Genomic DNA, 24618 nt, shown 5'->3' on the forward strand with positions numbered 1-24618 from the left:
GTAAGAAACGACAAGTATTGGCTAGGATATGAAGAAAAGGGAACCCTTATACACTGTTGATGGGCATGTAAATTGGTGCAGCTACTATGGAAAACTGTATGGAGATTGCTCAAAAAAATTAAGACTAGAACTAGCCTTCTTGACCATATTTCCACATGCCATTCTCTCCTGAAACGTAATGAAAACGTTCTGTTTTTAAAACAGTTGTGACAGACGATGAAAAGTGGATACTGTACAAAAATGTGGAATGGAAGAGATCATGGGGCAAGCAAAATGAACCACCGCCAACCACACCAAAACCCAGTCTTCATCCAAAGAAGGTGATGTTGTGCATATGGTGGGATTGGAAGGGAGTCCTCTATTATGAGCTCCTTCCGGAAAACTAAATGATTAATTCCAAAAAGTACTGCTCCCAGTTAGACCAACGGAAAGCAGCACTCAATGAAAATCATCCAGAATTAGTCAACAGAAAATGCATAATCTTCCATCAGGATAATGCAAGACCACATGCTTCTTTGATGACCAGGCAAAAACTGTTACAGCTTGGCTGGGAAGTTCTGATTCATCCGCCATATGCACCAGATATTGCATGTTTGGATTTCCATTTACTTCGGTCTTTACAAAATTCTTTTCATGGAAAAAATTTCAATTCCCTGGAAGACTGTAAAAGGCACCTGGAACCATTCTTTACTCAAAAAGATAAAAAGATTTAGGAAGATGGAATTATGAAGTTGCCTGAAAAATGACAGAAGGTAGTGGGACAAAAGGGTTAATATGTTGTTCAATAAAGTTCTTGGTGAAAATGAAAAAAAAAAAAAAAAGAATAGAACTAGCATATGATCCCCCTTTCCCATTTCTGGTTATTTATCCAAAGAACACAAAAACACTAATTCAAAAAGATATATGTTCATTGCAGCATTTTTTACAATAACCAAGATATGGAAACAAACTAAATGCCCATCAGCAGATGAAGGGATAAACAGATGTGGTATATAATACAATGGAATACTACTCAGCCATAAAAAGATGAAATTTTGCCATTTGTGCAAACATAGGTGGACCTTGAGGGTATTTTACTAAGTGAAATAAGTCAGATAGAGAAAGACAAATACCATATGATTTTACTCAAATGTGGGATCTAAAAAACAAACAAGCAAAATAAATGAACAAATCACACCAAACAAAAGCAAACAAACAGATGCAGAGAACAGAGTAGTGGCCACCAGAGGGGAAGGAGGAAGGGCGGTTGAAATGGGCAAAGGGGATCAACTGTATAGTGGCAGATGGAAACTAAAATTTTGGTGGTAAGCATGCTGTAGGGTGTAGAGAAATAGAAATATGTTGTATACATGAAGCATATAATGTTATAAACTGATGTTACTTCAATAAAAAATAAATTTTAAAAAGTGTATTCTGCAGCATTTATTTGCCACCTACAATATGCTGGACTCTGGACTAAGCATCAGGAATTTGGGGGTGAAAAGAACACAGTCTCCCATTGTCTGATGGGAGAGTCCAGTGTGTAAAACGGTCATCACAGTGTCATATGAAAGGGATTATAAAAAGTGTGTATAACTGGAGTCTTCTTTTAAATTATTTCCATAGGATAAATTCCAACTAGTGAGATTCCTGGGTTACGTTGACAAATTGCTTTCTGAGAGGTATCATGCAGGACAAGAATATCTCAGCGGAGAATGGGGGAGACCAGGTGAAATCTGAGCAATGTCACTGTACCCAGACACCATCCTGAGAAGGGGGAGAGGGACCCCTTCAAGCTGTTAGGAGTTTGGGCTTTGAATTGACTGCTTTACCTAAAAGAGGTCTGAAAATGAAGGAGGTTAAGTTACCGTTAAATCATCAGGTTTAAGTATCTTGCCAATGCCACTTCATCTTTGCTATCAACAGAAGTTAACATCCAGAATAAAATGCAATTATAAAAAAAATTTTTACTTTTATATTTCTGAGTAATATATAAAATTTGAAACTACCACCACCAAACACACACACACACACACACGCACACACACACACACGCACACACACACACACGCACGCACACTCACTTGAGGCCTCTTCTGGGCTTTTTGTTCCTTTATTGATTTAAAATGTATCTTTTTGGGTGGGGGGCCATGCCCTGCCATATGCAGGATCGTACTTGCCCAGCCAGGGATCGAACCTGTACCCCCTGCAGCGGAAGAGCAGAGTCAACCACTGGACCACCAGGGAAGCCACCCCTAAAATGTACCTTTAAAATCAGAATTAAATTTTAAATGTGCTTGGGGCACTTTGTATCCACAGGCAATGTAGAAAGACATAATTCTTTTTTTTCCCCTCTATTAATAGGCGTAGTTGGCATTTCCTTATACTTTGTGTCAGAGGAACTTAAAACTCTTTCTTGTATTGTTAACATTGAATGAGATGGGTGATGGCCAGCGTGGAAGGAAGCTTCTTGCTGAGAGTAAACAGAGGAGAGTGGGACAATTTGGAAAACGCTGCCAGAATTGTCTCTAGAGAATCCCAGCACGTCCTTTTGTTCCCTCACATTCCCTGTCCCCGTTTGCACCTGCTGGCCTGGCACCATGATTAAAAGTCCCCTTTCACTTTAAAAAGTGTCCTAATCTGAGTAATGGAGGACATGGTCACCCTAGCTATGAAGCTCTTTTGCCACAAGGTGGCAGCATCTGCCCATGGTTGAAAAAGCACCGTAGCTTGCGGGTGGTTCCAGCATCTATGGCAAGAAACTACCCCCTTTCTTAACCCAAGAGAGGGCTGGAAATACAGCACCAGACCAACGAAATGAGGGTATCTTAGAAAACAAGGAGGTCATCTTGTCCAGCCCCTAGAACTGACAACTATGAGAGAAGCTTATAGGATTCTCTTAGCGTGTGAAGTCAGACTTTGGTTCAAGCATTCCTGTGTGATACCCAGGGAAGGGTCCTCTCCACCAGCAGTTTCTGAGATCCTGACCTACAAAGACACTAATCCTTGCAATGAAGGTGCACACTACTTAGATATGTTCAACTGGCCCATGAAGAAGTTTTTCCCAATGATCCTTTCATTGTTAGCTCTCTTCTTTTTTCTTCCTGTTTTTGGGCTGAATTCTTTCCTCCAAAAGGATAGGCTGAAGTCCTAATCCCCAGGACCTCTTGAAAATAAGGTCGTTGAAGATTTAATTTGTTGAAATTAGGCCGTACAGAGTAGAGTGGACCCTTAATCCAATATGACTTGTGTCCGTATAAGAAGAGAAAGAGGTATGGATTGGAGTGATGGTACCACGGGTCAGGGAATGCCTGGGGTGAAAGAGGTAATCATTTCCTAGAGGCTTCAGAGGGATCATGGCCCTGACAGAAGTCTTTGAAACTGAACAGACATTTTTTCAGAGGAAATGTAGATGGCCAACAGGCATATGAAAAGATGCTCAACATCACTAATCATCACGGAAATGCAAGTGAAAACCACAATGAGTTATCACCTCATACCTGTCAAAATGGCTATCATCAAAAAGAACACAAGGGCTTCCCTGGTGGCGCAGTGGTTGAGAGTCCGCCTGCCGATGCAGGGGATACGGGTTCATGCCCCCGGGAAGATCACACACGCTGCGGAGCGGCTAGGCCCGTGAGCAGTGGCCACTGAGCCTGCGCGTCCGGAGCCTGTGCTCTGCAACGGGAGAGGCCACAACAGTGAGAGGCCTGCGTAACGCAAAAAAAAAAAAAAACACACAAACAACAAATGTTTGGCAAGGATGTGGAAAAAAGGGAACACTTGTACACTTTGGTGGGGTTGTAAATTTGTGCAGCCACTATGGAAAACAGTACGGAGGTTTCTCAAAAAACTCAAACTAGAAGTACAATGTGACCCAGCAATTCCACCCCTGGGTATATATCTTTAAAAAACAAAAACACTAATTCAAAAAGATACATGCACCCCAATGTTCATAGCAACACTATTTACTATTGCCAAGATATGGAAACAACCTGTGTCCATCAACTGATGAAGGGATAAAGAAGATGTGGTACATATATATACAATGGAATACTACTCATCCATTAAAAAGAATGAAATAATGTCATTTGCAGCAACATGGATGGACCTAGAGCTTAGCATACTAAGTGAAGTAAATCAGAAACAAAAAGACAAATCCCATATGATATCATTTATACGTGGAATCTGAAAAATACAACAAACTAGTGAATATAACAAAAAAGAAGCAGACTCACAGATGTAGAGAACAAACCAGTGGTTACCAGTGCGGGGGGGTGGGAGGGGTGGAGGAGTGGCAGGTACAAACTATTGGGTATAAGACAGGCTACAAGGATGTATTGCACAATGCAGGGAATATAGCCAATATTTTATAATAACTATAAATGGAAAGTAACCTGTAAAAATTGTGTACATTTTTTAAAAAGAATATAAAGATCAAAAATAAATAAATAAGGACTTCCCTGGTGGCGCAGTGGTTAAGAATCTGCTTGCCAATGCAGGGGACACAGGTTCGAGCCCTGGTCCGGGAAGATCCCACATGCTGCGGAGCAACTAAGCCCGTGCACCACAATTACTGAGCCTGCGCTCTAGAGCCCGTGAGCCACAGCTACTGAAGCCCGTGCTCTTAGAGCCTGTGCTCCACAACAAGAGAAGCCACCTCAATGAGAAGCCCACGCACCGCAATGAAGAGTAGCCCCTGCTTGCCGCAACTAGAGAAAGCCCGCGTGCAGCAACGAAGACCCAACGCAGCCAAAAATAAATAAATAAATAGTTAGATAAAATAATAAATAAATAAATAAATAAGTCTTTGAAGGTATTGTGCATTAAGTAGAAGTTTGATTAGGTCACTTCTAAGGTCCCTCACATCTTATGATTCTATGATAATTTATGGTTCTAAGAGAATCCTTTCCTAACTTCTTTGGCTCATTGAATTCTCTCACTCTTTTGAGGTCTTATTTTTTTGAATATGTAAGTTTGTATTGAGATTTGAGTTTTGACGTTCCTTCCACAATTAGATTGTACATTTTTTGAGGACCATACCTTATATTTATGCTTTACTGCCCCCTCCCTAAGGCACCCAGCAACGCTGCAGATAGTCACTGGCTTCTCAATAAAAAGTGGTCATGGAGAGTTGGACAGGGAGTTTGGGGTTAGCAGATGAAAACTATTATATATAGAATGGAGAAACAACAAGGTCCTATTTTATAGCACAGGGAACTATATTCAATACTCAATATCCTGTAACGGAAAAAAAAAAAAAAAAAAAAAAGAGTGGTCAGGGAGGAAGGGAGGATCCAGCCCAGTCTTGCTTTTAGAGAGCAAAGCTCCCAGGCCCAAGTAGGTGCAGCTACAGGATTCCAGCCCCTTCCCTCCTTCAAGATAAACCTCAGCTTCAAAAATTGAACAGTTAGGGGCTTCCCTGGTGGCGTAGTGGTTGAGAGTCCGCCTGCTGATGCAGGGGACACGGGTTCGTGCCCCAGTCCGGGAGGATCCCACATGCCGCGCAGCAGCTGGGCCCGTGAGCCATGGCCGCTGAGCCTGCGCGTGCCTCAAAAAAAAAAAAAAAAGAGAGGTCGCGATAGTGAGAGGCCCGCGCACTGAGATGAAGAGTGGCCCCCGCTTGCCACAACTAGAGAAAGCCCTCGCACAGAAACGAAGACCCGACAGAGCAATAATTAATTAATTAATTAATTAACTCCTATCCCCAACATTTTCTTTAAAAAAAAAAAAAAGCCAAGATTAAATTAAAAAAAAAAAATTGAACAGTTAGGAAGGAAACAACCCCAGGAACTTTGAGGATCCTAGGCATCGGCTTTTGAAATGCAGAATGAGGCTTCAGTATTTCCTTAGGCATCTTTGTAGAAACAATAAAAAATTAAAAGATTTTAAAAAGGTGAATGGAAGATGAAGGGTAATGATCTCTGAAGATAATCTGCCTTCTCAAATTAAGATGTTTTCTTACTGTAGAGCTTAAAAGGTGATAATGTGAACAAATAGGTTTATTTAGAACTTACAGCTCAATGAAATGTCCTATCATTGTGGAGACTGTCCCATTGTAGCAAATCTGGAGACTTAATGCATCCATCTGCTTGTTTCAATATTTGGTGAGGAAATGGCCCTTGGGAGCCTCCTGTTATCAGCTTCTGCGGGATTTCGGGCAAGTTGAGCAAGTAACACAACATTCTTTCTGTAAAGGAAAGCTGAACCTGCCCTTTCTGTTTCCTACACGTATACAAGCTTAAGTCCAAAGAGCATGGAGACATTTGTGGGGGAGATGGGACCTTGGAACTTGAGATGGGACATCTGGTGGATGACCCCTCCAAAATTTTAAGTCTCAGCTTCTTCTAAACTCTCAGAGCCTGCAGAATTGACCCACCTCTCCCTATTAAGAACTAGCACCACTCTCTCTATCCCCCAAACCCCACCACCTCCTCCTTGCTTGAAGACACTACAGAGACCTCTCCCCACCATCTACTTTTCTAGTAACTAGGCTTATAATGAGAGGTAAGTCCCAGCATCACCCAGTTGGGATATACTGGGCCTGATCATGGAAGAAAAGGAATAGACCTCAAATGAGCTGCAAGTCCCAGCCAGCATGAACCAGCAAAAGTCAGAGGATTTCACATGGGACTGGATTCTGAAGCTGCTGAACCATAAGAAAAGATATGGAAGAGTTTCCTGTTTTGGGAGCACTCTCCAAGGATAGAAGATTTAACACCCTGGCAAGGACTTCAGGAAGTCCTCACTGTTCCAATGGCTCCTAGAAGCATGGAAAAATTGATGGCCCAAGCCAGATGCAGCTGAAATACCAGAGCTGCCCCAGGAGGCAGTGGAAGAAGAGATGAAAAGGTTCAGGAAAGGATCATGCTAGGGTGGATGTTCTATAAGGCTGGGAGACTTACCAGATCCTTCTGTTCCATAAGAAGGCCCGGCGAATACACCGTTCACAAAAGCTAAAAGAAATGAGCTAGTGAGAAAGACACCAGCATCACCAAAAAGATCGAGAGGGGCTCTCCTCTGTTAACCAGGCTGCCGGTAGGAGAGGTAGGTGAAGAAATTGGCTCAGTGATACCAATGGTGTTGAGAGGCCCAGACCAAAGAGGCCAGGCGGATGCAGTTATTATGATAAGCAACAAGGTTAGAGTGGAAGCCAAGGGGCCTGACCCCAGAGAGTTATGGAGATGATTAAAAGAATATGGTGTCTTTAGAGGCAAAATAAACACTCAACCAACAAGGGTGTTTCTTAGCTTGTATCATTAGAAGAAGTCAAGGATGGATGACAAGGAGTCTAAGGGCAGCAACCCCAATAAAATGTCAGACTCAGATTCAGCCAGGCCCCAAAGAGAAAAAAAAAAGAGAAAAACCTACAACACCAAACATACAGAGTCATGATTCCATAAGTCCTTCCCAAAGGGATCCACAGTTATTTGATTGGGTAACTGCGGGAAGGGGACCCCCTAATATTCTAAGGACTATTGGACACAGACTCTGAGCTGACATGATACCCAGAGAACCAAAGCATCATCACAGCCCCCTGTTCTAACTAGTGGGGTATATGGGTAATGACTAAAGTCCCTGCCAAGGTCTGGTTTACAGTGTGCCCACTGGGTCTGCAGATATACCCAAGTGGTAATTTCTCCAGTCCTTGAATGTGTAACTGGGGTTGACATGATTTTTAGCTGAATCATTGGGTCTTAGGCTTGTGGGTAAGAGCTATCATAGTAGGGAAAGCCACATGGAAGTTTGTGAAACTGTCACATTCCAAGCCAAGATAATAAATACAAAATATGATTGCATGGTAGGGAGGAACTGTTGATATTTGCACCACCCTTAAGGATCTAAAGGATGCAGAGTGGCAGTTCCCATAATGTCACTATTCAATTCAATAGTTGGCCCCTTCAGAAACCTAGTGGAGCCTGGAGGATGACAATAAACTACTGAAAACTCAACCAAGTATAAGCCCCAATTCCAGCCACTGTATCTGTTTATCTACCACAGCAGATTTGACCTGGCCTCTGGCACATAGTATGAAGCTTTGGTCTGGTGAATGCATTCTTTGCTCTTCCCTTCAGAGGAAAGGATTAGAGACCATTTGCACTTATACGGGTGAATAACAACATAGATTTACAATTTTGTCCCCAAGGCTATGTTAACTCCCCTGCCCTATGTCATAATATAGTCCAAAGGGATCTGGACCATCTGGACATCCTGAAGAATGTCACATCGATCCATTATTTATTGATGGTATTATGTTAATCAGGCCAGGTGAGTAAGATGCACCTAGCATGTTGGAGGCCCCAGTAAGACACATATGCCTCAGAGGATGGAAGGAAAACCTCATGAAAATTCCAGGGGACTGCCACATCAGCGATGTTTTTAGGGGTCCAATGATCAGGGGCCAGCCAGGAACTCCCATCCCAAGTGAAAGACAGGATATTATATCTTGTACCTTCCACCACAATGAAGGAAGCATCATATTTGACAAGCTTCTTTGGCTCTGGAGCAGCATACCCTCCACATAAAAATACTGCTCTAGCCCATACACCAAGCAGCATGCAATGCTTCTACCTTTGAGCGGGCCCCAGATCAGGGTCCACATCCAGGACCTCGGCAGCAGGTCCAGGCTGAGATGGAAGCAGTCTTGCCACTTAATATTAGAGGTAGAAGTGTTGGGAAAAGATGCTATGTGGAGCTTATGACAAGCCCCAGTGGGAGAATCACAGCCTGGTCACATTGTCCCCTGTGGTTGTTTGGCAAGACCATGCCACCTGCAAGGGAGAATCATGTGTCTTTTGAAAAACAACTGCTAGTGTGATACTGGGCCCTGGGAGAGACGTAACACCTGAACACAGGACCCCAGATGAATATGCATGTGGAACTGCCCATCGTGAACTGAGAGCTATTACACCTACTAAGTCATAAGGTCAAGCCTGCCAGCAGCAACTCAGAATAAATGGGAAGTGGTACAGCTGGGACCAAGCACAATAAGGGCTTGAGGGCACAAGCAGGCTGCATGATCAAGTACCCTGTCCCTCATCTCCACGACCACTGCTGCACCAGTGCCCATCCATAAGGGGCCACACAAGAGCACACATTAAACCACATGGACGAAGAACAAAACCCAGGCTTTGTTTATAGATGAGTTGGTTTGATATGCAGGTTCAAGTTGAAAGTAACCAGTAGTTGTGTTACAAGGAGTGGCCTTGCAAAGCAGAGAGAGCAAGAGAAAGTCCTTCCAGGAAGTAGAACTTTAGTCAGTGCACCTGGTCATCTACTTTGTGTTAAAGGAAAAATGGCCTGATGTTAGAAAATAGACGGAGGCCTGGATAGAGAAAGATTGAAAGATTGGTTAAAGACACATGGATGGGGGCCTCCCTGGTGGCGCAGTGGTTGAGAGTCCGCCTGCCGATGCAGGGGATACGGGTTCGTGCCCTGGTCTGGGAGGATCCCATATGCCGCGGAGCGGCTGGGCCCGTGAGCCATGGCCGCTGAGCCTGCGCGTCCGGAGCCTGTGCTCCGCAACGGGAGAGGCCACAACAGTGAGAGGCCCGCATACCAAAAAAAAAAAAAAAAAAGACACATGGATGGACAAGGGAGCTGTATGAAGTGTGAAGCTCTTTGTATCATAGGCTAATGCCCACCATAAAGTATCCACCATGGAAGAGGCACTAAATTACCAAGCAGACAGAATGATTTGGCCATCTGGTATCAGCCAATTCCAGGCATTGGCCACCGTGGTGCTGGCACAATGGACACAAGAGAGAAGTAGTCACAGTCAGAGGGATGGACTATGGGCTCCCAAGAACAGCCTGGGCTCCCACTAGCCAAGGTTGAGTTTAGCGCTGTTGCTAACGAGCGTCCACCCTGCCAGCAACAGAGCTGAACACCAAGTCCCCCATGCAGCACCATTCCTCGGGGAGACCAATTGCTCCTCCAAGGCAAGTTGGTTATTTGGAGCCCCTTCCATCCTGCAAGGGCCAGTGATTTGTCATCACAGGATAATGTCTATTACAAATAGCATCATAAGCAAATGATCCCAACCAGTAAGAAATATATTTGTTTTAATCCCCAGACTCAAGTCACTCCAGAAAGGTTATGCTAAGAGCTGTGGAGCATGTTTTCCCACAGTGATCTATACCAACATCCTGAGATGAGTTTCAGCTAAGATCTTAGGCTATATGTATACTCCTATGATCTATGAAATAATCTCCTGGGATTCTTTACTCTGTGCTTTTACAGCAGGAACTTAACCATCTCAGCGCTCTCCTGGCTGCCTCCAGAACAAACGTCTTCTGTGTTTGGAAGGTGTGAATGTTGCTGGATCGTAATCTTTGCTATCAGCCAAATGATGGTTGGAGTTGTAAAAGCCTGCTAATGGCATTATAAAACCATTATTTGTTCTACGCAATTACTTTCTTCTGTTATCATTTGGAGGAGTGACAAGTTGAATAGTTCACCTTCCTCTAAGAGTTTCTTTGTTTAAAAAATTTATTTATTTTTGGCTACGTTGGGTCTTCGTTGCTGTGCGCAAGCTTTCTCCTTTTGTGGCGAGCAGGGGCTACTCTTCGTTGCAGTGCGCGGGTTTCTCATTAAGGTGGCTTCACTTGTGGAGCGCGGGCTCTAGGTGCGTAGTTGTGGCACATGGGCTCGGTAGTGGTAGCACACAAGCTCTAGAGTGCAGGCTCAGTAGTTGTAGCTCACAGGCTTAGTTGCTCCGTGGCATGTGGGATCTTCCCGGGCCAGGGCCAGAACCCGTGTCCCCTGCATTGGCAGGCAGATTCTTAACCACTGCGCCACCAGGGAAGCGCCCTCTATGAGTTTTTAAGGAAGTGATAAAGGACTTGTAGTAATCCAAGTGCTTTTAAGCAATGTTTTCTTCAGCCTTCAGTATTCTGACCAGAGCTTGGCTGAGGCAGGGGGAGGAAGGATGTGTCTCTCCTGCAAATAACAAGGATAGAAAAAAGCTTACATGTGTGGGTAGAGGAAGCAGAAAAATTTGCAATGATGCATAAGGAGGAATGTAAGTCTTGACCACCAGCGACATGGAAGCATAAAACATTTCTATACATTGCTCTTATTCATTAGAAAACATGTTTTGGAGAGGAAAGAGATCAATACAGATTGTTTCAGCACAAATGATTTTTCTTGCATTGGTTAGCATTCTGTTGGCTGATTTTCCCTCTGCTGTGTCTATTGAGCAAATAAAATCCTTTGCTACAACTGGGATTGGAGGTTGGAGGTGGGGGATCAGGGAGTGGATAAAGCTCTTCCCAGATGTGACATTTGGTCTAAGTATTATTTTGCCTTTTTCTGGAGTCTGGGCCCTGTAATCAGAAGGTCACAGTGTCATAAACCTGTGTAAAGAGGCCACCTGTGGCTTTGTGCTGGGCAAGAGAATTCAGTTATGTTCCCAAGAGAAGTAGCCAGTACCGTTTTCACCCCCATAAATCTTCAGAGAGGGGACCAGCTTGGCTCTGGACCAGTGCTCTGAAAACTGGCCCATGCTTTCCAAACTAACTGGACTTTATAACTTAACGTCTTTACTAATCAAATAGTCTTTAAGACACTTGCTCCCTTTTGCTAGAAGCTAAGCTATTAATACTATCAGATAATATTTATTGAGAATTTACTGCAGGTTATGCACTTTGAGTTACATGAATTATCACACTTAATTCACGTACGAACTTTATAAGGTAGGTGCTGTTATTGTCCTGTTTTACAAATCAGGAAAATGAAGTTTAAAGAAGATAAGTAATCTGACCCATATCACTTTCCCAGCAAAAAGTACAACTGGGATATTAATTTGGAGGGAGCCTGACTCCAAAGTCTGTGTGATCAACCATGAGGCTATACTGCTCTCTGGGGAGCTGGGAAGGGAGAATCTAGCCAGGCATCAACCCTCTCTACCACCTGCACAGAGATCATTCAAACCTGGGGATAAGCTTCTGAAGGCAGGACCACCACGTACAGTTCTCCAGGTTGTACACTGCTCCAGCATGCCACGCCTAAGGGGATGCCATCCACACTGTAGATGTGTTCAGACTTACATGGGAGGCCCTAGGTATTTGTGAAGATCTGGAGCTCATGACCAAGTCCTGAGACAACAGTACACACAGCTGTGCACAAGGACACTGGCTTGCACGGATGCACAAGGCAGTCTTGTCCCAGTCATATTCCAGGCATCCCATGGAGGCGTTTCTTTTCCTCTCCTATTGCTTTCAGTGGCTCAATTCCTAACCTTGCCCTGTCTGCAAACCTAGAAGGGCGAAAGCATAGGTAATACATGCTGCCCCGATGGTTATCCAAGTTATGCAACAATATACCAACTAAATTTATTTTTCTTAAGGAAGAAGTGCCATTTCTAATTGGCTCAAGGATGCTACATACTCTGTCAGGGGTGCTGGTGAGAGTCTTTAACTGTAGTCTGCAGCACATGTATCCTCTGGAGCCCCTTCCTTGTTGAGTGCTTGGAGTAGGCCTGCCATTTTTTTGTTTGTTTGTTTTTATATAAATGTATTTATTTTATTTTATTTTTGGCTGCGTTGGGTCTTTGTTGCTGCGTGCGGGCTTTCTCTAGTTGTGGCAAGTGGGGGTTACTCTTCATTGTGGCGTGCAGACTTCTCATTGCAGTGGCTTCTCTAGTTGTGGAGCAGTAGGTTCTAGGCACGTGGGCTTCAGTAGTTGTGGCACACGGGCTCAGTAGTTGTGGCTCGCGGGCTCTAGAGTGCAGGCTCAGTCGTTGTGGCGCATGGGCTCAGTTGCCCCGTGGCATGTGCGATCTTCCCGGACCAGGGCTCAAACCCATGTCCCCTGCATTGGCAGGAGGATTCTTAACCACTGCACCACCAGGGAAGCCCCTATGCCTTCCGTTTTGATGTCAGTTTAAAACCAACAGAGACAGGCAAATTACATCTTCTACAAGGAAAGAAACCCATCCATGAAATATCTTCCAAAGGGAAATATTGGGATATTTTTGAAGTGTGTCATCCATCTGGATAAGCCACACTTGTCAGTGTTCTTTCTCCATGGAGATCATCTCATTTACTCTATTGTGCTTTGTCCAGGGCATGAGCTGGTAACTACCAGCCATGCAGTTGGACTGGAGTCAGGGACCCAAACTGCATCCCCATGGAAATTGAAGGGGCCCAGCCAGCTAGGAGGAACCAGATGCCAGCCAGAAAGCAGGGGAATTCCTCTCTTGAATTTTCTCTTCTGCCATGTTGTTACATCACTTACCCGGGAGAGGTCTGAATGGGCTGGCTGATCTGGGGCATCCTAAAAAGTCTGGGACCCTGGGCTGGAGGGGAAATGAGAGGTAGAAGGATGTGGGTCAGTGTGTTTCCCTTGAAGCCACTGTCATCACCCCTGGAAAAGTTCTGCAGGGATAAGTGACAGTAAGAACAAGGGACCTGGACTGGCTCCCTCTTTATATGAAATAAAAGCCAAGATCCAACGTGATCTTGGGAGTGTGGAGGGGTGAGTGGCAGGGCTATACCTCATCCTTCCATCTTCCAGTACTAACTCCAGCTGCCTTCTGTCACACCAGACAGCCAACTCAGCCTCAAGGTTTAAAGAAAAGAAACTAGAAGGCGTTCAATCACCAGCAGATCAAAAACAGAAGAAGTCCAAGTGGATTTTATTTCTGGACAGAGATGGATGGAGAATTCCCAGCCAAGCCCGGAGAACAAAAGGTGTGGTGAGGCTTTCCCCCAAGAGGTTGGGGGCTTGTCTCTGGATGTGGGTGGTGAGTTGCAGCAGCGGCCATCCCAGAGCAGCCTGGCCTCGCTCCCGGGGGCCAGGGAAGGATTCTGGAGTTCAGGCCAGCATCTCCCTCCTACCTCCCTACTCTTCTGCTCACCCCCACTCTCCCTCCCACCAGAGTGCATGACTCCTTACAGCCCCCTGAGGGATTTAGAACCAACTAATATTAAGAAGGAGAAGGAAGCATATGGCGCTCTTGCAGTCAAAGCTCTTGTGTTGCAGTGGAGACAAAAGAGGCATTGCTCAAGGTCATTGCCATGGGCAATGCGGAACCTCCTGAATCCTGGTTCTGTGCTCTTCCCTCTACATCTGCCTCCTTCCTTTCTTGTCTGCTGTCACGGGGATGGGGGCGTAGGAGAGAAGTGGGGCTCAGGGGGCCAGTAGGGATTTGGGGAGTTAGACACCAGCCTGTGCTGAAGATGGGGTAGATCCCTTCCCAGCAGGACTGAGGGACAAGAGAATTCCCCAATGTGCCCTTGTCCCCTAAAATGCCGTGCACGAGCACAGAGGCCTGTGGCCCCAGGCTACTGAGTTGGGGCTCCCTGTCTCCTGGAGAGAGGTTTTCTGAAGGTTATCAGCCGGTGGATAACTTGGAGACTTTCCATTGCATGTTATCCTTGCAGCCTCTAGTCAAGGCCGATAACTCCTTGGAGGCATTTTATCTCACACCTTGTGCTTCCTCATTGCCCCTCAGAGGCGGCTTTTGCTCCTGAAGCCGAGAGATAGCTGCACCCACTGGTGCACACTTCAGAGAACCCCAGCATGGCACTGCAGACTTTGGCCCCAGCATGTGCTGTGTCAGCACTTAGCACTTTTGAAAAACTCACCTGGGGGAACCTGGGCACCAGCCTCAGAATTAGTCTGGACCTGTTGAATATTAATCAAAAAACATATTAGCTGCAGGCACACCTGGGAAAGCCTCCAGGTGCAGGCAGGAAACCAGCAGCTCTGGAGGGCAGGGAGGGCCTGAGGCTGCCATGATGGTGCCCAAGACCCGGAAGATTCTAAGGGGAGGGCACAGGAAGCAGAAGGAGCCCATGGACTTTTCCAGATCTGGCCACTCTGGGGGCCCTACCTGGATAGAGCAGGCAGAGGCTTTAGCGGAGATGGCTAGGCAGAGCCACACTGAGCCGACAGCTTGCATTACAGGGCCAACCATGGACTCTATCTCCTTCTCTCCTCTCTCCTCTCTCTTCTCTCCTTTTTTTCAACTCCCACCTTACCTTTCCTTTCCCCTTCTCCCACTTCCTCTGCCTTCCCCCTCTCCTCCTCACCTTGTTCCCTTTTCTCCCCCTTTAGCCCACAGCCCAGACTGGCCAGTGGCCTCGTGTGGCTTTGTCTAGTTATACAGGGCGTGGGGCGAGGGGACCAGACCATTGACTGTTAAGAGCCTGTTCTTAACATTAGCGAGACATGTATTAGCATTGGAAGGAGAAAACTATGGCTAACTTAATTTTGCTTTCTTTAGAAAAAAAAGTCCACAGGTCCCAGGAACTGCAGAGTAGATAGATTCAAAGAAGAGATTTTTAGTCACTCAAAAAGCATCCACGAAAACCCTGTGGGAACTACAAATGAAGTATAATGTACCATCCCTGCCTTTTTAATCAGCAAGCAACAGAAGGCCATTGAGTAGTGGTCAGCATGGTGTCTGTCAAAAGAGTGGAAGGTTCTTGTTCACAATAGCTGTGCCTTGGGCACCTACACCCGGCTGGATCCTGTTTCAGAGCCTGGAGGCTCAAAGTCCTCCCCTCAAGGAGCTCCCCAGGCCAGTGAGAGAGACCAGAGCAGGGAAAGATCAGTGTGGACTGGGGGCCAGGGAGGGCTTTCTAGAAATTGTGGAGAAGAAACAGAATAGGACCCTTGGGCAGAAAACTACTTGGCCTGAGAGTTAATTTACTCCTATTGTTGACTGGAGGCACACTACCAGTGAGATAGAAAGCTTCCCTTGAAGGAAGCAATTCTCCTTCTGCAAAAGAGAAGGGGAAGCGAGCCACTCAGGACTAGGCCTGCTGTTGACTCTTCTAAAACAGTCTCATTTAACTGGTACAACAGCCCCGTACAGATTCTCATTCCCCCTGGAGAGGAAGCTGATCCCCAAGACTGAGTAACCTTTCCAGGGTCCCACAATTCCAGCTAAGTTTTAAACTTCTAGCTTGGGGTCCTTCCACTACACAATGCTCCCCCAAATCCAGAGCTCCATGCTGGCAGGTGGGTGCCGGGGCTGGAATCCCCCAGAGGGAGTTTTTTAGTCTTGGTGGCAGTGACCCAGGCCAAATGTGCGTGTTTAGGGCCGTGAGGATGGAGGTGTGCTTCCCTCAGAGGGCAGGTACATCCTGCTCTTAGGTGGAGCTGATCCAGCCCCAGCACTGAGCAAACCAAGATCCCAGAGTGAGAAGGTGCTTGCCCAGGTCCCAGGGCTACCGCCCAGCTTCTCACTCGTCTCCTCTCAAGCCTCTTCATCTGCAGTGTTTTTTTTGCAGGTCACCAACCAGAGGGCAGGATGGAAAATGCCCGTCCTCCTCATACTGTGTCTGCTGCAGGGTGAGTCCCAAACAGCCCAGCTTCAGAGCTTGTACACCCAGACCCGAGCCTTCCAGGCCGCAGACATGCCTGACGGGCACCTCAGCAGCATTCAGCACCCGCACCGTAGTTCGGGCAACTGCATGGCTTTGGATCGAGGGAGTGGTCAGATCCGGGTCAGAGGGAATGAGGGAGGTGAGAGCTCACATGAGGGAGCATATGTCTGACTTGATGATTGCTGGAATATTCACAGTTTTGATCTGTCTCTGCTCTCTTCCATTCAAGTTGATGACAGAAAGTTGGCTGCATTTGCAAGATATGGGTTCCAGGGTGTGCAAAAGCCAGAAGTAGCACCACTCTATTTCCACTCATTCTAAAAACGCTCAAGTGCCAGACCCAGTACTAGGGACGTAAAAACCCTGACCTACTCCAAATAGTGCAGAGTCTACAGAGAAACCAGATGGGTAAATACTACATCTACACATTTACTTATTTAGTCAATGCATACTTATGGAGGGCCTACCATGTGCCAGGCACTAGGGACACACGGATGAAAGACAGAATTCTTGCTCTGTAGGTCCTGACAGGCTGGTGTGCTGATCAGGCTCAGATGACCAATGGTCCTCTCTCCATGCTGTGGTATCTGATTTTATTTTGATGGTAATGGAGAGCCATTGAGGAATGTAGTGAGTATGTGCTTAGAGTGCCTGGTACCCAAGTAGATGCTTAACAAATAATTGTCGAAAGAATAAATGAATAAATAAACGCTATGATAATACAAAGAAAGGATTAACAATTGTGTTTGTCTTACAAACAAATCAGAATTTTAATGAATCAAAGGTAGCTTATCTCTGAGCGAGAACTCTCTGTGATATAATCACACCACCTCTTTATTTTCATCTCCCAATGCCCCCTTTAAAATTTTTCAGAAGAAGCAAGCTTCCCCAGCCCCCAGATGAAAACTCAGGCAGGCCCATGATTTTTCTCCGAACATATAGGAGTCTTAACCTAATTCCTTTAAGTCTCAGATGTTCTAATTTGATCATTGTAAGTGGCTGGTTAAATATTTTGGTCAGCAATTTAATCTTCATTCAGAGATTTGCCCCCTTGTCACCCACGGCCCGCAGTCAGGAAGGCAGGGAGGGCTCTGGGGGCTGCCTTCTCCCTTCCCCTGCTCCTTCTCCTCCCCGCCGAGGCAGCTGGCACTTGGGACGCCAGTAGGGTCGCAGCAGCAGGTGGGAGGACAGCAGGAGCCAGGCAGCTCTTACTTGATGGGATGGCTGGGAACTCTCTGGCCTGGCAGGGCTCTAGAGCTGGCTCCTCCTCTTGTGGATGCCTTTGTGGATCCCTCGAGGGCCCATCTCCTCCCTGTGCCCCAGGTTCTGTTTTGGCCCCTCCACACGGAAGACCGTGTCTCAGGTGGCTGTGGGATGGCTCTCTGCCCTCTGGGCCCACCCTCTGGGCCAAGGAGACACTCCCGGTTTTCTCACCCCTTTGCTGGAGGGAGGAGTGATCCATCCCAGGCACCAGCCCTGCTCTCCCTGTTCGTGTCACAGGCCTTTTGCACTTCCTCAGACCAGGTCAAGCTCCAGTCCATGGCCTCCAGTCAAGCTCCAGTGCAGGCCTCCCTCGCCCATCCCTGACTGAAGCCGTACAGTGGACAGCTGCTGGGAGATGATGGGTGAATGAGAGCACGGGCACCACCTCCACCGAAGGGACCCCTGGCAGGCGCCACATTGATCCTAAAATGTCAGCCCTTTCTTTAATTCTCACAGGCAACCAGTACTAAATTCTAAAAACCTTTATTATATATAACCAAGAGCTACTAGTCATCCAGCGAATAAGTTTTTAAGGGTAAGTGAAATTTGGTATTTATAAAAGAAAAAAATGTTTATTGCAAAAGTTGATTAAGGATTCCTAATCAGCTCTCAACTGCAAAGTCAGAACAGCCCATCCGGCTGATTAATTGGGCTCCTTAATCCTTTTGCCTGCGCCGCATGTAGATCACATGCAGATTCCTGAAATATGAGGTGTGAACACTTTATCAGAGCACCATCACTGTCATCCTGAGGTGGTCCTTGTTTGTAATTACGAAGATTCTTACTTTTTAATGATGAGTTACCATTTAACTTTATCAATAGTGGCATAGTTGTGGTGTGTCGCTTAATTAAACCTACAATGAGTATTGATTTATCCCTAACATGTATGGCCTTGACTCTTCCTATAATGAGACCTCAAGACATATGCAACAGACAAGGTCAGTTGTATGGGCATGTGCCCTGTGCAGTCACACAGGACCCCATTCAGAAGGTGCTTGGTTTAATGCTCTACTGTTGCCATAGTGAAATCCTTAGTAACTTTTGAATAAGGGACCCTCCATTTTTATTTTGCACTGGACCCTGCAAATTATGTAGCCAGTCCTGGCAACAGGATGAAACTTTCTTGGATTCAGAGGTGCTGAAGACATAGAACAAATTGATAGATGCCAGGCACCCACATCCTAAAGCAACATGTAGAACCACCTGGGCAGGACTATGGAGAGAGATGGCAAGGCTAGTTGTTCCAGAAATAGCCCACCGTGTAGTCTCCTAGAGAATCATCAGAGGTAGAAGAGAAGAGCTTTTTGGAGAGAGACAGTGTGCTGTGCTCTCCACCACCTGCCCCTGGGGGACAAGATGGATCGCCTCCTCCTCACTTTAAGCCAAGTAAGAGAAGGAACTTCTAGGACGCCACTCAACAAGCTTGCTGTCTGTCCCAGATTTCTCCTGACAGCAGGACAAAGGTGTGCTTCCTGGGGCCAAATGTAGATCCCAGAGAAAGGAGCTGCCCCAATGCCTCTACCAAGAGGTCTACCCAGAAGGGATTGTAACCACGAGAGGGGCACATGGCCAGAAGTCCTAAGCTTGGTGGTGGAGGAGTCATAAAAGGCCAGCAGGAGGAGAGGCAGTTCTTACCAAGAGGGAACTGCAGCCAGAGGCCACGGACAAGCGATCTGGGAGGCAAAAGGGAAGGACACAGCTCTGGACGTCTGCTATGCCCAGAGGGCGCCACCAGCAGATCACGACTTTCCATTCACCTCTCGTCTCTCCCCTCCACACCCAATCCCAGAGGGGCCCCAAGAGCAGTTCTGAGTAGGGGAAGGGGTCGAGCAAAGCAAGAGACCCCGACCTGTACCCCTCCCCCCACATCAGGCCTCCAAGTGTAGCTGGGAAATAGGAAGAGGCTTCAGTTGGATAAGAGGCTGGAGTTGCAGCAGTCACTGGGCTGGGCATCTTCTTATCCAAGCGAGACTATGAAAGCTACTATATTTGAAATTATGTCTGAGATTTCATCAAGGAGGAGGGACATCCCAGAGCTAGTATGAAGAGGCAGTGAGAGAAAGAGTAAACTTGTTTCTGCTTGCATTGGATCAAATTTAAGTCAGTAAAAAGACCATAGACTGTACTTCAACTATGGTTCATGCCTACCACCAAAGCAGACATATTCACAATTCTGCCGTGCTTTGACGGTGGCACTTGGTTATTTCCATTTCTAGAGAAGTGAACAGTATGAACATTTTTGAAAACGATGGCCTGGGGAGTTATCCGCCTAGCAGAGCAGGATTCCTGTGCTTCCAGCACCCTCTCCTTTCAGCAGAAGTCACACTCATCTCTTTTTACTATTTAACATCCCTCTTTTAAAAAAAATTTTTATTGAAGTATAGTTTATTTTCAATGTTGTGTTAATTTCTGCTGTACAGCAAAGTGATTCAGTTATGCTTATATATATTCTTTTTCATATTCTTTTCCATTATGGTTTATCACAGGATATTGTTGTTTTAACATCTCTCTTTTACATTCCATGCAAATAAACCACAGCCTTTCTGTCAGCTGTTGCCTTGGCCTTATTACAGGTGCTTAGATGGCAGCTTCTTAAACATTTGCATTTTTTAAAAAACATCTGCACTGGAGCACAGTGGCATGAATCCAGGCTTTGGACAGACATGTACAAGATCACCTGCACATGATAAGCTCAATAGTGGTTAGCTAAATAGTGGTAAGATTATTGCTGCATTTTCATCTCTCCATAGGGCCTTGGACACAGCTCCATTTCATACCTTGGAGCTACTCCTGACCTAGTGGCTAAGCTCTGACATTTCTATATTGATTCTTTTTAGCTTCACTTTCATGAAGGCATTTTCTGACCTGTTCCCTAATTCTGCCAGAGTTTGGAGCTCATAGCTCCCCAAACAGTGACAAATTCAGCACTCTTGCTCCGGACTTCTTTTTTTCTCTGCCTGCAGCTGCAAATGCTTTGAAGGGCCCGAGGCTGGTGTCTGGGGAGCCTGGGGGAGCTGTCACCATCCAGTGCCATTACCCACCCTTGCCCGTCAACAGCCACCAGAGGAAGTACTGGTGCCGCCTCCGCCCCCGGACGTGGGTCTGCCAAACCATCGTGTCCACCAACCACTACACTCACCTTCGCTACCGTGGCCGTGTGGCCCTAACAGACTTCCCACAAAGAGGCTTGTTTGTGGTGAGGGTGTCCCAGCTGTCCCCGGAGGATGTGGGGCACTACCGCTGTGGCATTGGAAACACAAACAACATGCTCTTCTTCAGCATGAACCTGACCATCTCTGCAGGTAAGGGCTGATGGCTGGCAGGTCAAGTTTGGTGACATGAATGCTAGGAAGGGCAAGGGGCAACAGAAGACCCAGAGGTCCAAGAGGGCTTTAAACACAAGGGGTGTGATGATGAAAAGTTGGGGTCAGGCAAGGGCTTTAAGACATAGGCTTTCATTTCAGTTGGAGACCACCTTCAGAGGGAAGGTAGATACTAGGGAAAATGTCCCAACTAAATCCCCGTAATCTGTCTCACCCAATTCCCCCCGAAAGTTGTGGTACATATATTTGAAGAGAGCTCGGTGAAGCTGGTGAATTGGAGGACATGGCTTCTTAGGGTCATGATGTCTCTTTGTTCAGACATGCAGAGCACATAAGACAGGCAAAGCAGAAGAATGGAGACTGAGCTCTTCCTAAGACTGAGTGTCTCAGCAGACATCCGACAGCTACCAGGCCAGTGCCGTGCGTGGCTCATTCTGGAGAGTTGACCTAGAGTCAGGTACCCAGAGTCCAAGGAAGGGCATCCAGGCTATGAAAGGCAGGTCTACCGGTGACATGGCGCAGGCAGGCAGGAGTCCAGAGAGTGGACTTGTTTGATTAGATGTTGCTATCTAACCATCTGCTGACATTGGCTGCTCTGCTGTGACTGGAGTTTTCTTTTTTTCTTATTTGAAAAGCAGTACGTGAAGGGATGTGGGCCCTGGGAAAGGGGACAGCATGGTGTCCTGGGGCAGCTGGATAGAGAATTTGTGGGCTTAAAAGGAGATAGGGACATAAGATGTCAATATTGGCAACAAACTAGAGAACACATCTGGTTTTCCCAATTTTTTATTTTATCCAACATATCGGCCAAAGACTGCATTGCTTAGTGAGGTTGCATTCCATGGAGCAAACACGTCAAGACTGGTGTCCTTTGCAGCTTGGTGTCCTGTAGGCAGCCCCGATAGCCTTCTCATTTGGTCTCCTTCTGCTGTTCACACAGGTCTTTCCAGAGCCATCCCCTCAGCCACTGTGGCTGCTGGCGAGCTCATCACGGGATCCTTTGTGACAGTATCGCCAGCGGCCAACAGACAGACACCAGGAACTATCCAGACTATAGAGAGACAAGGGACAGGATGGGACAGAGTTGCTCTGACTCTAGGAACCAGCAAAACCACAGCTTCAGCTGAGGGAAGACAAACCCCAGGAGCAACTGGGGTAGTAGCTCCAGGGACAGGCAGCCAGCTAGAGGGTTCCATTTGGGCAACCATGCCCACTCCGCAGAGTCCAGCTTCAGCCATCAGAGGTGTGTCCCATACAACAGAAGATGATCGAGTGTGGAGCACCAGAAGTTTGGAAGCAAACAGGGCTAGGGCCAGCGAAAGAGAGAGGGAAACAACTACTGGGACTGATAGGCAAAGAGAGGAAACAGAGAGGGTCAGAATAGCCCCAGACACAGCTGAGAAGGTCATGGTGACCATTAGGCCATCAACCCTGGTCTCAGAAAAATGGATGTGGGAAACCCTCCAAGAAGAAATGTCGGTTTCTAAGCCACAAGCCCTGGGCTCCGTTGAAGGAACCACCCCAGTTGCAGTTGTGTGGACCTTGGAGCCAACCAGCATAGAGATGGCATCTGCGGAAGGAAGCAGTGAAGGAGACCTAGACATCCCTGCTGGAGACAGTGGTCCCCAAGTGACGTCAAGACTGGCCCTGGCAGCAAGGCCCTTCAGGCCCCTGGGCAAGGACTCCCACGTGAAGAGGTAAACCCCCAGGCTGCCCTCTCCATTGGGACTCCACATCTGCTCCATCCCTTTGCACGCCCCTCAGTGAGCTAACCTCTGTGACTCCCTCTGTCTGCTCACTCCTCTCCCTTTGTAACCTCAGGACAGTAAAGCGCAAGGGACATGAAAGTCAGAATCCTCCCTCATTCAAGGGTCCTTGCTGGGAGAACCCTATCTGAGTATCTTCATGTGACTTTCAAGCAAAAATATAAGCACTAGAATAACGGCATATTTAGGTGGGACTGTTGGGACTTTTTTTGTTTAAAGATGAGGAAACAAAGCTCTGACGAGGTCAGGGGGTGACTCACTGAAGCTACAAAGACAGATTGTGGCAAAGCCAAATGCCAAGTGTAGATGCCCTGACCCTCACTCACTTCTCTTGCCCACTGTGGCACGTTGGTGGAGGAGGGAAAGGATCAGGGCTCGGGAACTGGAAGGCAGGGGACCTAGTCCCAGCTCGGCAACTAACCCTCCATGGGAATTCGGGCAGCCAGCTTGCCTTGGCCTCAGCTTCTCATCTGTAAAATGAGGGGCAAGGGCCAAAGGGTCTTAGTCTCCCACCCAGCTCCAACCTCCCCTCTCCTGTGCTTTTACCATCCCCTCCCCTGCTGCTTCCACTCCAGTGCTTCTCTGGAAGATAAAAACCTCTCTCGGATGCTGACTCCAGTCTCTTCGGTGCTGTGTCCGTTTATGCTGACGGCTCTTGTTCTGCTGCAAAGGAAGCTCCGGAGAAAAAGGAGGTGTAAGTGGAATTTAAGTCACCCCAAGGCCAGGGAGGGGAGCACTTGTTCCCATCTGACACCCTCAGGACTGGGTCGGGGTCAGAGTTGGTACCAGGACTTCTGGATGTAGAAGTGCTAAATTCTAGTCTGAGCCACTTAACCAAGCTTGGCCTTGGTTCCTTTATCAATCAAATGGGAAAGTAGTCTATATATTTATGTCTCAGTGGCATCCCAGAGCTTAAGGAGAAGCTCTTCAGAAGATGGCAAGACAGCTGGTAGTCATATGAACCACGTGAACACTCCTGACAGCAGGTCGGAGTACAGGGCCCAAATGTGGAACCAGACTGCATTTGCACCCTCTGCACGGCCCAGCTGGAGGTCTCTTAAAGTACCAGGCCCAGGTTTAAACATTCCTAAAGGGACTGCTCCACGGCATTTAGATCTGGCGAAGGAAGGGTGAGATGCTCTGGGAGCAAGTCAAAAGGGCTAAGATTCTCAGACCCAGTGCCCCAAAGGCCTGGCCCAGTCCCTGCCGATCTAAGGGCTCAGTTGCAAATCCTCTGTGTCAGGAAGTCCTTGAGGATTGCGGTGGGTGAAAGTGGTTCTCAAGGAATCAAATTCAGTGCCCAGGACGCTCACAGTGTTCTCTGTGTCTTTGCAGCTCAGGAGACAGAAAGATCATCAGGGGTCACCTTGATTCAGATGACACAGTTCCCGGAGCTGAGCCTCCAGCCAGACCAGCCTCCCCAGGTGGAAAGGAAGATGCTCCAGGATGACTCTCCTCCTCTCCATGCCAGCCTGAGTATCCCGGAGAGGGACCCTGGACCCCAAGGAATGGAAAGATAAGCTGCTCAGTCACCATGGAAAAAAGAACCAGGACCGAATACCAGCCTCTTCTCTTCCTTCCTCCGCCTGTATGAAGGGAAGTTTGGGGAGCTGGGACTCCATTTGGGGAAGCAAAGGCTGACCATCACTAGACCAAGGAAGGTCCAGCATTTTTCATGGCCAAAGGTGACACTATGACTCAAAGAAGGCTGCAAGAAAGGATCTATTAGTTACTGGAGGTCAGTGGACCTGGAAAAAGTGGAATTTCCATTCCTGAAGGTTTGAAAATATGAGAGGCTTCCAATCAGAGTGGAGAATTAACAACATTTCAACCATCACTCCTAGCCCTTGGTAGGTGTCTCCTTTTTCTGACATCTCTTAACACTCAGCCTGCTGCACACATTAAACTATATCCTTTTCAAGTACATTCTAAGCTCTTAGGGCAGTA

The 24618-nt window shown here is 46.9% G+C and overlaps 1 protein-coding gene across 1 annotated transcript; it reads left to right on the plus strand.

The window, feature by feature from the left end:
* Nucleotides 1-16229: 16229 nt before the first annotated feature.
* Nucleotides 16230-24191, plus strand: FCAMR (Fc alpha and mu receptor). Its single transcript, XM_060078279.1, is given in 6 exon segments — nucleotides 16230-16284; nucleotides 17643-17786; nucleotides 20546-20884; nucleotides 21846-22602; nucleotides 23247-23365; nucleotides 24007-24191. Coding segments are annotated over 6 exon segments (1578 nt in total). The 5' UTR covers nucleotides 16230-16250.
* Nucleotides 24192-24618: the final 427 nt, after the last annotated feature.

The sequence above is a fragment of the Mesoplodon densirostris genome, chromosome 2, assembly GCF_025265405.1.
Source record: "Mesoplodon densirostris isolate mMesDen1 chromosome 2, mMesDen1 primary haplotype, whole genome shotgun sequence".
In the NCBI taxonomy this organism is placed as follows: Eukaryota; Metazoa; Chordata; class Mammalia; order Artiodactyla; family Ziphiidae; genus Mesoplodon; species Mesoplodon densirostris.